Genomic DNA, 12,076 nt, shown 5'->3' with positions numbered 1-12,076 from the left:
CTCAGACTCCCCACCCCAGACCTGGCTTACCTCCCTTGGCCCCATGCCTCAGTGTCCCCTCAGATCTGGCAGAACTCGCACACAGACCCTCCCCAAATGATCCACGTGCTCCATTGGGTTTGTCAGCTGCTCACGCTGTTTATTCTGCTGGCTTTGGGGCTGCATGACATGGGCGGCCCTGGGCTCTTCTTCTGTCTGCAGGCTGCCTCCCAGGGCCCAGCCTTGCTCCATTTGGAAAGCATTCACCCTTCCCCTGCTAGGCTAGCACCTGCCTGAGGGCTGCGGGAAAGAGGTTGCGCACAGCCTGGAGAGGCTGAAAGAGAGAAATGTGCTGGGAACCACGCACAGCTCTGGCTGGTATCCCTGGGGTGGGGTGAAGATGGGGAGGCAGTTCCCAACCTTCTTGCCACCATCCTGCTGCTTGGCAGGGGGACTTTGCGTGGTGTCCCCAGCACAGCTCCAACCCGTGGGCACAGCCCCTCCAGCACAGGCCTTTCCCTGTAGCAAGGCTGGGAAGGGGCACCTGCTCTCCAGGAACTTGGTCCTGCGGGCAAGCCCATGGCGTCTTGGCACTGAGCGGAGCGCTGAGCAGAGGGGCTGACCCCAGGGCAGGCGAGGAGCCAGGCAATGGGGTGCTGCTGCTGGGGGCCACCCAGCAGCTGGGTATTTGAAACAGGAGGAGGATGGGAGGGACATCTGGGGCAGCAGGTGGCTCTGGGCAGGCTGCTTCAGCCCCGGCTCCTCTTCTCTTGCCCAGTCAGGGCTGGAAGCACTCTACGGGGTCATTGGAGTCGGGCAGGATGTTGCAGTTGATGGGCCAGAGGATGCCGAGGAGGCCGAGAGACTGCTGGCACCGCAGCTCGGCAGCCAGGCACACGGCTCGGCAGGGCTGAAGGACACCACCATCTGGGGTGCACTTGGGCACGAAAAGGCTGCAGATGAGGAGGCGAAGGTGCTGGTAGCAGGCGAGCTCCATCAGCGTCTGTGGGAGAGTGGCAGTGAGCATGGCACAGTGTGGTGCGGGCAGCCCCCCATGCAGCCCCCATGCAGCTCACCTGGTAGTCCTGCAGCACCTCGGCGGCTCCCTCCTGGTCCGGGATGGCCAGCCAGATGTTGGGGAAGGAGGTGGCATTGTAGCCCAGCCCCAGGCACATCTCCACTTCCACAGGCTCACAGACAGACCCTGCCACAAGGTGAGGTGCTTCACTTCTTACAGCAGCAGTGATACCCAGGTGCCTCAGGCAGATGTTAGCCATGGGGCAGCTGCCAGCATGTCTCCTGGGCCAGGGGGCTCAGAGGGACTGGGTGGAGCACTTGGGGTGGCACTCACCGAAGGCTGGGTAGGAGACCCCAGTGCAGTTCAGCTCGTCCGTGCCATCAGGGCAGTCGTGCCAGCCATCACACACAGACTCCAGCGCCCGGCACTCACCGTTTCCACAGGAGAACTCTGCAGGGCTGCAGGTCTCTGTAAGATGAGAGGAGACAGCATGGCAGGGCATGGGGTCGGGCATGGCACAGGCAGAGAGCAGGCATCCCTGCTGGGAGTCACCCTGTTCCCATGCTGACCACCCCTGGCTCTGCTCTCTTAGGTCACTGGCCAGGGGACATCCGGGTGACCGGTTGTAGAGCACTGCCATCTGGCAGCCATGGTTGGTAGGTGACAATCGCTGGCCCAGCTTAGGGGGATCCCAAATTCCCTGGATTATTTGGGGGCAGTGCTCAGGTGATGGGTGGATCATGCCTCTGTGCAGGTGAGCCCTTCCAGGCCACATCCCCATGTCTAGGATCAATAGGGTAATTCAGGGGAGAAGGGACTGCAGGTGCCTGTAGCCCAACCTCCTGCTCCCAGCAGGGTCAGCTATGCGGTGAGACCAGTTTTTTCCAGGGTTTTATCCAGTCTGGCCTTGGAACCCCCAAGGATGGTGACTGCACAGCCCCTCTGGGCAGCCTGTGCCCCTGCTTGGCTACCTACTCTCTGTGGCATTGCGGGCTTGGTAGGTGGCGAAGAACCCATCGTCAGCTACTCCCTCGTCCGCCACGAAGAGGATGGTCATGACATGGCGTGAGGAGGTCAGAGTCGGTGGCAGCTGGTGGCCACAGAACCTGCCGGGGTTGTGGGATTAGGGATGGGGTCAGGGTGGGCAGTGAGGCTGACCAGCACCTCCCCAAACCCTGTCCTCCGGTGGCTTGTCCTTACCAGCCTACCCTGTGCCTCAGTTTCCCCAGCTGAGCCACAGGAGCCCAGTGCACCCAGACTGGTGCAGCAGGGCCAGAGATATCAGGGGTGTACCTGTACCTGCCCATGAGGCTGGCGGCCCCTGTGCCTGCGCTGTCGTGCACCTCCACGAAGTCAAAGCTGCAGTCCTCATGTGACTCCAGGCTGAAGTTGTGGAAGTGCAGGTCGATGACGTGGCCCACGGGCACTGAGATCTGCCAGAGGCACAGCTGCAGGGCAGGGGGCAGCCAGCGACACCCATGAAGCCAGGCAGGGGCACCCCCGGCTCTCCACGGTGGGAGGTTGCCTTTCTCCCTGCATGCTCTCCCCCTCCTCCTGCCTCCATCCCGCTGGCATCCCTTCTCTTACCTGCTGGTGCGGGTATGGTTGAGGATGGCTTGGGGTGGAGAAGTGCCCCTCCAAGGCGGTCAGTGGCCCCCCACACTCTGGAGGGACACACACACGTGCAGCTTTACCCCTTTTCTCTCTCCCTTCACCCCATCTCCCCACTCCCCCGCCCCTGCCTCCCACTGCCCATCACCATGCCCTCTGGCCGGGTGCCGCAGAGGCTGTGGGCTGCAGGCAGGGGGCTGGCCCACCTTTGTGTTTCAGACTGCAGTTGGCCTCATCACTCTTGTCCACACAGTCGTGGAAGCCGTCACAGACGAAGCCCAGGTGGAGGCAGAGCCCCTGATCACACAAGTGCTCGTCCCAGGCACAGCTCTCTGCAGTGCAGGCAGAGACGGCCAGGCTGGCACTGGTGTCCCATGGGGCACCCTCCCCTGTCCCAGTGCTCTGGGTGTTATGGGAGACCCCCGGCGCTACCCAGTGCCTGCCCACAGCAAGGAGTCCTGGCAGCGCCCAGGGGTGGGGGTACTCACTCTCACTGGGAGGCACAGCGCGGTAGCGGGCGCTGAAGCCTGGGGCGCCCACGCTGCTGTCGGAGACGAAGATGACACGCAGGTGATTGGAGTTGGTGTTGAAGGTCGGGGGGACCACGTTGCCGCAAAACCTGGGGGCACAACAAGGGGCGACATCGCTCGCACCGAGAGATGCTGCCTCCTCCCCCCTGTGCTGCCATGCTCCCCGGGTGCGAGGGGCCCTACCTGGTTGGGCCCACCCGATCCGGGACAGGATCTGTGCTGCTGGCCCCCTGCTCCTCATAGAGCTCCACACGGTCGAAGAGGCAGGAGGCAGTGCCCTCCACGCTGAAGGTCTCCATCTTCAGCTGGATGGCAAGGCCAGGGCCCACCTCGATGCGCCAGATGCAGAGTGTGTCAGGTGGGTAGGGGCCGGGGTAGTTGGGAGAGCTGAAGGAGCCCTCGGGACCCCGCAGGGTCCCACCACAGGCTGCACAGGGCAAGAGCGTGGGCATGAGATAGTGCTGCAGGGCACCGCCGTGCTGGCACACTGCCCCACGCGGGACTTACCTGGCGCTGGCGGTGCTGACGTGCCAGCTGTGGGCAGCCAGCTCTGGGTTGGGGTGGCAGCTGTTTTGGGAGCCGGGGGAGCCCTTTGGGTCGGTGCTACAGTGGTGGAGCTGGTGCTGTGGGCAGGCAGGGCTGCAGCTGGGGCGCTGGGTGGCTGCGGGGATGTCAGCTCTGTGCCCAGGGAAGAGCAGGGACAGCTCAGCCCCAGCAGAGAGAAATGTCTGCAGTGCAGGGCAGGGGCTTAGGAAGCCCACCCAGCCCCATGTCCTGTGCTCCCACCCCTACCCCACACATATGCAGGTCCCTGGGAATCCCACACAGCTCTCATAGGGCCCAGTGACCTTGCCATACCCCAGGGAGGTGGAGATCCCCCTTGCTCCTAAGCATGGGGGCACTCTCTCCCCATGATGGGCAGACCTTGTGAGGTCCTGTGTAGGATGGATGCCCTCGCTGTGCCCCTCTCTCCTTCTGAGCCGGTTCTGTGTCCCACCCACCACGGTCACAGCTACAGCCCGGTCCCCCAGCCCTCCCTGCTCAGGCACTCACGGTGGATGATGATGCCCAACAGGAGGGCGATGAGGAAGAGGAGGATGGCACTCATCAGAGCCACGCAGAGCCAGGTGAACTTGCAGTCGGCGCGGTACCGCCAGCCTGCCTGGCCCCAGAGCTGCCGGCCTGCAGGAGGGCAAGGAAAGCGGGCAGAGCCAGGATGCTGCTAGCCATGCCCCAACCCTGCCACCTCCCTGCATGGCTGGCTGAGCCCTGGCTGGGCATGTCCCGACCTCTTGTCCCCGGGGCGTTAGTGGGTACCCGGATGGCCCCAGAGCCCTGTGGGGAGCTTGCCCCATCACCCCTATCCCAGACCTATGGCTGTTCCTGGTGGCCCCATAGACAGGGGCATGTGTACAAACCCCAAGACGGGTACCAAGGCTGTCCCGAGGTGATGCAGGGCTGGTCCCATCCTCCTCTGGTGGGTGTTTGGTGTTTGGCACTGCCCGGGACTCCTCACCCTCAAAGACAGGGTTGCAGAACTCGGTCTGCAGGAGAGCAGGTGTAGATGGCACCGCGGGTCCCATGCTGCAGGGACCCGTGAATGGCCGGGCAGGAACCCTCCAGGCGGCACCCCCATCCCCAGCCCTACCTTGCTGTGGTCCAGAGCCTCGGGGCAAAGTGTGATTTCAGTGAAGTCTTTCATGGCGGCGGGCGATTCCCAGTGCAGCCTGGCTAAAAGCCTCCCCAGCGTGCTCTGCACCCCGGCACAGCTGCCTGCCCCACCACCCGTTCCTCCCCAGCTGCCCCCATCGGCCCTGGGGTGGCGTGGGGACCCCTGCTCCACGGGGGTGCCAGGCCCGCCTGTGCCTACATGTGCTGCCGCAGCGCCGGACTCTGTGGAGTCCCGAGGGCCATGTCCACTGTGCCACGAGTGCCGGGAGCCCCGGGAGGCCAGCAGCCCCAGTCCCCTCTGCAGGCCCCTTCCCCCCCACCCCGTTAATCCAGCTCAGCTGAGGATGCCGAGGTCAGACTCTGGCACAGAGAACCAGCGTCTTAAAGGGGAAGGTGTGCTCACACCCGCCCCGCTGGGAGCCCGTCCCACTGGGGACCCTGCTTTTGGGTGCTCGGAGGGGGTGTTGGTTTGCCTGCTGTCCCCGGGCTCCCCGCCAGCACAGGGTGGCACTGAAGGGGCTCTGTCGGGGAGTCCAGGCCGAACGTGTCCCTCCTTCCCTTGCGCCTCCCAGGCACTGGGTGCCTGAGCCCCACCGCCTGAATTCCCGCTGCCCCTTAATGCCTCAGTGCCTGTCTCCATCCCTAAGCAGGGGAGAAAGGGGCCATTGTTCAGGGGCTTTGGAGGAAGAGAGTGGGCAGGAGCTCTGCAGGACTGGAGGAGGAAGAAAAGCTCCCTCTGCCCCCAGGCACCACAGGTGGATGGATGAGAGGGACTCCCAGCTGCACCCACATCTCCCATGCTTCAAGCAAGTCCCAGGGCACAGATGCTCCTGGGCCCCTGGAGCCACACACAGGCAGGCTGCTCTGGCACCAGTGGTGTTGCAGTCCTGCTTCGTGCCTCAGTTTCCCTCCCACTACTGGAGGCACAGTCCTTCGCCTGCCCACCCAGAGACAAGCACATGTACACAGCACTCTGTTCAAGCTAAAATTTATTCCTGCACAAGTCTCCCTTGTACGAGACACTTCCCGCCCATCTTGCTTACACAGTAAACAAGCCACCTGCCAAGCAGCAATGCTGCCCCAGTCCGGTACCTGCCGCGGGCAGCCCCTCCATCCTAGCCTGCCCTCCCCCGAGCCCCACCAGGATGCCCTGGGCTGGGCGAGATGCTCATGGCATGAGAGTGCTCAGCCTGTGCCCGCAGGGCCAGCGAGGGTGAAGCAGGATGGGTTGCTGGGTTGGACGTAGCTGCCTTGAGGTCTGGGGCTGGGATTGTGCTGGGTCGGGCCCATCTCTCCTCCCGCTGCACCTCAGGCAAGGCAGGAAAGGTAGGAGAATAAATTAGAGAAAAGGCTAAAAAGGCCACTGGCGTTTCCTAGCTGGAGGACAGAGCAGCAGCGCGGGTGGGGACACGCATCCCCGGGCACCCAGGGCGCTCCTGATCACAGGGAGAAGAAACCCCCGATTGCAGATGGTCCCGGAAAGCCACTGTCCTCCCCTCCCTCTCCTCCGCAGGACGGACGTTCCTATGCAACTCCAATGGCCTCCCGCTCCCCTAAATGGTTTAAGGCACCGTCGTATGAGGAGGCAGGTAAAAACCTACCCAAAGCATTCCCCTGCACAAGTCCCTGGAGAGCCAGGAAGCCGCAGGGTGCTCCGGGTCGAGCGAAGTCCACTACAAATACATATAAATTCCACAAAATGTTTTCCTCCCTCCTGTCTGAGTCTAGGCTGAACTCAGGCTGCTTTGAGGAGTGTGCACAGGGCAGCTGGTGAGGATGTGCTGCTTGAAACGGGACGGAGGCAACTGAAGGGCCGGGGTCCTTTGCCAGGAGGTTCGGAAGTGCTGGGAGGAGGCCGGGAGCAGTTCACGAATCCTCTGGGACGGCCAAGCAGAACAGGAGTGCCAAGAGGCCAGGAGGGATGCAGGATGCTCTCCTGGGTCCCCAGCTCTGGGTGCTCCCCCAGGGGAGCCCCATGCCCGCAGAGTCCCTTGCTCAGTATTTTTATTACACACCAACAAAAAAAAAAAAAAAAAAGAAAGAAACTAAAACGTACCCCAAGGTAAAAACCAAATGCCAGCAACCAGGAGGTGCCTGAGCTGCCTGGGCCCTGCCCTGCCACGGGCTGCCCTCCTCAGTTCAGAGCTGGGGTGTCCTTGCCTGGGGTCTGCTCCTGGCTGCTCCCAGCCTCCTCCTGCAGCCGCCTCGGGGTCTCTCCTCTTCACCTCCCTCTTGCACCTGGGGGGCAAACGGCCAAAACCTGGAGGGCCCGGCTCTGAGGGGTGGCACAGGGGTCCCCAGAGAGGCTGGGCTGGCTACATGCGGGAGGACGGGCTGGCCAGCTCGTAGAAGAGCAGGTAGGCATCGCTGCTGCGGACGTGGCTGGATGACATTGGGGTAACACTGTGGAGATGAGGAGATGTACTGTAAGCAATGGGGATGAGGCAGTGGGATGCACTGGGCAGGGTGGTCCCTGCTCACCCCAACCCCACAGCCACCCCTGTCCCACCCACAGCCTCACCGGGAGTCGTTGAAACTATGCCACTCGCTGGAGATTGGGCTCTTGCAGTAGGCGGTGTAGTGTCCCCCCATGGTGGTGCCCGAGTGGTTGGAGACGGCGTAAAGGTTGTAAATGGCGTGGTCTGTGGGGAGCAAGGGCAGTACTCAGCCGTGCTGGCTGCTGCCCCTCTGGCCCCCAACATACCAGCACAGAGCTGGGGCCAGGAGGGACTGCCACACTGGATGTCTGCAGCTCCCACCCCCTGTTCCTCTGCCCCACCACCGCAGGCTGCAGCACTCTGGGGGGCATGAAGGACCCAGCCAGGAGCTGCCGGCAGCCCAGGGCTGGGCTGGAGCCATGCAGGGCCTGTCACTCACTGCAGCTCTGCGAGGCAAACTCCCGCAGGTCCAGGTCCTTCAGCTGGAAGTTGACAAAGGTGGTGAGCTTGCTCGTTCGTATCCTGGCCTCTGAGAAGCGCTTCAGGTCTAGGGATGCATGTCAAGGAGACGAGGGACAAAGAAGAGCCCGCAAGGAACCGCTTGACCCCCCCCCAGCACCCCTTGGCCCCGTCCCTCCACCTGAAGGATACGAAGCACCAGGATCTTGGGGAACTTCTGGATGCTGAATTTCTTTGTGCACCTCGTCCTGGCTTTGCAGCGACAACACGTCTGTGGGAGACAAACAGCATCAGCAGGAGGGTTAGAGCAGAGGCCAGCCCTACCAGGCACCAAGCCCACAGACGTGGCAACACAGGCATGGAGGGAAAGGGCCCCAGCCTGCACCAAGGCAAGCTCACTTGTCCCCATGGCCCGTACCGGTTTCTCGTCCCCATCCAGCACATCCTCTTTGGTGAAGAGCCGTAGGCAGTCCATGAGGGTCACCTCCCCGTAGCCTTTCTGTGAGAGCACAGAGCGGGTCAGGGACAGGGTGTGTGGGGCAGGGGGCCGGGGGTTGGCAGGGACCCCTTACCTTGGGGATGGGCAGGGACAGGTCCCAGAAGGGGTCAAAGGCTGTGGAGCAGTAGCCGCACTCACTGCAGGTCAGTGAACTCTTCAGCTGCCCAACGAAGAGGTCTGGTGGGGATGGGACAAAGCAAGGTGAGACCCCCAGGAGTGAGCCTCATTCCCAGCCCAGCCCTGCCCTCCTCCCCTCACAGCCCTGCTCACCGCCAATGCGGCTGTCCTCCCTCTCCTGGTACCTCCTCCACATCTGGCGGCTCTTCTCATCGTCGCTGCAAGAGATGGGGAGACAGAGTGGTATTGAGTGTGCCCTGGCAGACGCCAGCCCCTGCGACACAGCTCAGAGGGACCTGCATAGTTACTGTCCCTGGGCCAGGCTTGCAGGCAGTGAGCTTGTCCGTGGGGCTTGTCCACTGCCTCTGTCCCAGCCAGAACTTACGGGAGGTGGTCCAGGGTGTCTGTGCTGGCCCGTGGCCGCACCAGCACACGGTTCACCTCGCTGTGCAGCCCGTCGAGGAGGAACCGCAGGAACTCCTGTGCATCCTGCTGGCTGCAAGACATGGGGCATGGCCAGTGAGCAGCAGCAGGGGCTTGGGTCCTCCCTGCCACCCCTGCACCAACACCCCTTACTTGTAGCCGACGAAGCGGGGGGCGTATCTCTGGATCTGCGTCTTGAACTCGGAGGGGCTCACGCTATCATTGGGGGATGAGGTCCAGAGCAGCTGAATCAGCTTTGCAAACTCTGGGCAGAGAGGCAGGTCAGTGGCACAGTTGGCCCTGGCCAGCCCTGGTGGCACGGCATCACTGTGCCCTCCAGGGGATAGCTCAGCACCCCACTCTCGGGTCCCCGTCGCCAGCCCCATTGCCTCTGGAGATCCCACTGGCTGGGCACCCACAGCACAGCACCTGCCCCAGCAAGGCTGGGGAGAAGCACCGACCTCTGGGTGGGGGTCCCCCAGGACATGGGGTGGTACAGGGCAGCGAGGATGTGCGGCAGGGGCGGGAGTCAGGGAAGCCCCACAAGGTGTGGAGTCAGGGGCCGGTGACTGACGGTTACCTGTCATGAGCGCGGTACGCATGCGGCTGTTGTTGTTGAGGTCCCGCAGGTACTGGTTCTGCAGGCAGTAATCCCGCAGCTCCTTGGTGTTGCTCAGGCACTGCAGGATGGAGTTCATGAAGCACTGGGGGAGGCAGAAGAGAAAACCATGGCAACGGGAGGCAGAGAGAGGCAGGCGGTGGCAGGGGGACACCTGGGATGGGTGGGCAGAGGATAGGGATGAAGCAGTGCAGAGCACAGAAACCCCTTCCGCTGCCAGGACCATCGGGAGCAGGGTGCAGGGAGCCGCCAGGGTGAGAGTGTGGGTGCTAGGGGTGAGGTGAAAGGACAGGGCTCCCCACTGCCCCACAGATGTGCCCACAGAAGAGCACGGTGTGAGCTGGGGCTGCACAGCCAGGTGCCTGGGTAAGCACTCACCGTGTTGCCGAGGTTTCGCAAGCCGGTCAGCCCCTGCACTGCCTTGGAGCTCTGCGGAGAGAAGGAATAGGGCTGAGACAGTGCCCAGCACAGGCTGGCTGTGCCTGTGGGGGCAGCCCAGGGAGGCCATGGTGCCATGGGCATGCACGTGGAGCATACCCTCAAGAGCAAGCAGAGGCAGCTGCTCTCTGTACAGGTTGCACGTGGGACCATGGCTGAGGACCTCGGGGGAAGCCACAACTGACCTGCCCCATTCTGCTTGCCCAGCTGCTGCTGCTCTGCTCCCTGGCCCGGGACAATGCATAGGGCTCAAAGTCCTCCCTGCCTGGCGGCACTGCTGCCCCATGCCCTGGGCTGCAGGCCAGGGCAGCCCCCCTGCTGCCTCCCCTTGCCAGCCCTGCACCCTGGGAAGCCGGGGGGTGGCAGTGCCCCATGCCTGCCCACAGCTGCAGGAGGTGCAGAGTGTCCCCATCACTGCCCACCTTGTCCATGCTGGGTATCCCCTCCAGGACACCCTGCACAAGCGGAGCCCAGACTTTGGCACAGCTGTTTTGTAGGATAAAGTCCACCTGGAAAAGTGCAAGCCCAGCCCTGTGGCAGTCAGCCCGGGGGCTGGGGCTGCATGCCCAGCGGTGCCCTCCCAACCGCTCACTGGCCTGGCTGTGCTGCGCCTGTGCCGCAGGGCTCTTCCAGGTCCCCAGGTACCTCCTGAGCCAGGCAGGCTCACGCCAAGCAGAGATGGGCATGAGTAGCTGGGTGCTGGGGCCAGGAGGCATCGCCACTCTTTTCTGGAGAGACCGAGAGCGCAGAGTGGTCTTGAGCACCACAGGGTTGCCTACCCCTCTCCTAGTGTGGGGGACTGGGTGCTGGTAAGGACGAGTGGTGGGAGCCCAGGGGTCCTGCTCCCAGCCCTGCATGCCAGCCTGGCACAGAGGGTAGTGGTGGGGTGAACCTCCCTAGAGCTGTGCCCGGAGCAGGGTCAGGGGCCGACAGGGCTCGCAGGGTCAGACTGCTGGCCATGCCCCCTCAGCCTTACCAGGTTTTAAGGATCCTCAGGCAAACGCCCCAGCTGCCTACCCCAGGCGTGAGGAGTGGGAGGAGGAGAGGAGAGGAGGGGGCCCAGCAGCTCCGAAATAGCAGCAGCTGGTGTGTGTGTGGGAGGTGCTGAGCACCCAGCCCTGACAGCAGCCCAAAATAACCCAGATCCAGTTACACGTGCTCCTTAGCGACGGTGCAGGCATCACCCACCGCAGGGGAGCCCAGCACCAGTAGGGACTTGGCCGCCCCGTGCAGGTGCACACGGTGCTACCAGACCAACCTGGTACCCTGTGTGCCATGCGAGTGCTCCCTCAGTGCCCAGCGCACAGGGGTGTCCCCAGCCGTGGCTGGCCGCGGCGCTCAGTACTGGGGGGTGACTGTGCAAAAGTGCCAGGCAACCCCACCGCTTATGCCCAGGCAGAGACCCCCGGGCTGTGGGGCAGGCTCAGCCGGGCAAGGGGTGCCAGCGGGCGGTGGTGGGTCAGCGCCACACCGTGGCTGGAGGAGCTGGCCTGGCTCTGGTCTCTGAGCAGACGGGGCCAAGCAGGCAGCAGGAGAGGTGGGCCTGTGTCCCAACAGCCTGTATCCCTTGAAGGGGCTGACCCCCTGAGGGCTTGCTGCTCGTGTCCTCATGGCTATTGCAGGGAAGGTCACAGTGCCAGGGGAGGTAGCGGCAGCTCCTGGCAGCTGCCCCGGTGTGCCCCAGCCATCCCCACCAGCACGCTGCTCGTCTACTTGCCCTGGTTGGGCAGCTCCCACCGTGTGCCACGAGGGACCAGAGTGTCCCACCAATGTGGGTGCAAACCTCCCCAACAGACCTGACATTTGCCTGCTGCCTGGCCAGGCCAGGACCTGGGCTGCCCTCCCAGCAGCTGGAGCAGCCCCAGGGGAGGGCTGGGGCTGGGGTGGGGGGGCCCACCAGGTTTTCCCTCCCCTGGGTGACTCAACTCCAGCTAATCCCCATCGCCCGTCCGGGGCTTTATCTAGGACACGGCACTGCTCAGAGGCGGCGAAGGAGAGCTGGCTCACGCGGCGGCGGCTGGGGAGTCCCTGAGGCTGCACTGCAGGAAGGGGACGGGGGACAGGGGATGGGGACAGGGCACAAGATTGGGACTGTCCCGCCCCGTACGCATCTGCACACCAAATGCCTGGCAGCAGGAGAGCCGGAGCAGCCAGACTTACATAAGTGCCAAGACCCTGCCCTCCCTGCCCCCCGCCACTGCCATCCCTGCAGGGAGACACCTGCCCGGCACTGTGGCTCCGAGGACAGCCAAGCTCCATCCGGGGTCACCGCCC

General features: G+C 63.6%; 2 protein-coding genes across 2 annotated transcripts in view; both read right to left on the bottom strand.

Annotated features, from left to right (window-relative positions):
* Positions 1-757: 757 nt before the first annotated feature.
* On the bottom strand, positions 758-4,840 carry MFRP (membrane frizzled-related protein). The gene is made up of 14 exons (XM_009882461.1): positions 4,787-4,840; positions 4,571-4,655; positions 4,192-4,320; positions 3,646-3,816; positions 3,362-3,565; positions 3,262-3,277; positions 3,097-3,227; positions 2,815-2,940; positions 2,585-2,661; positions 2,297-2,445; positions 1,973-2,103; positions 1,331-1,465; positions 1,056-1,183; positions 758-982 (listed from the first exon to the last, which is right to left on the bottom strand). Exons 1-14 carry the CDS (start codon positions 4,838-4,840, stop codon positions 758-760), a joined length of 1,761 nt encoding a protein of 586 aa, XP_009880763.1.
* A 2,284-nt stretch (positions 4,841-7,124) lies between these two features.
* Positions 7,125-12,076, bottom strand: part of USP2 (ubiquitin specific peptidase 2) — a 10,196-nt gene continuing 5,244 nt past the window's right edge. Inside the window, exons 2-12 of the mRNA XM_009882459.1 lie at positions 9,743-9,793; positions 9,326-9,449; positions 8,899-9,010; positions 8,708-8,818; positions 8,476-8,540; positions 8,279-8,382; positions 8,125-8,205; positions 7,899-7,977; positions 7,687-7,794; positions 7,331-7,451; positions 7,125-7,212 (exon numbers count right to left, since the gene is read on the bottom strand). Of these exons, the coding sequence (XP_009880761.1) occupies positions 7,125-7,212; positions 7,331-7,451; positions 7,687-7,794; positions 7,899-7,977; positions 8,125-8,205; positions 8,279-8,382; positions 8,476-8,540; positions 8,708-8,818; positions 8,899-9,010; positions 9,326-9,449; positions 9,743-9,793 (1,044 nt within the window). The remainder of the gene's footprint in view (positions 7,213-7,330; positions 7,452-7,686; positions 7,795-7,898; positions 7,978-8,124; positions 8,206-8,278; positions 8,383-8,475; positions 8,541-8,707; positions 8,819-8,898; positions 9,011-9,325; positions 9,450-9,742; positions 9,794-12,076) is intronic.

Source organism: Charadrius vociferus, unplaced genomic scaffold (genome assembly GCF_000708025.1).
Source record: "Charadrius vociferus isolate BGI_N301 unplaced genomic scaffold, ASM70802v2 scaffold1413, whole genome shotgun sequence".
Lineage (NCBI taxonomy): Eukaryota > Metazoa > Chordata > Aves > Charadriiformes > Charadriidae > Charadrius > Charadrius vociferus.
This window is presented reverse-complemented; position numbering and strand designations above follow the sequence as displayed.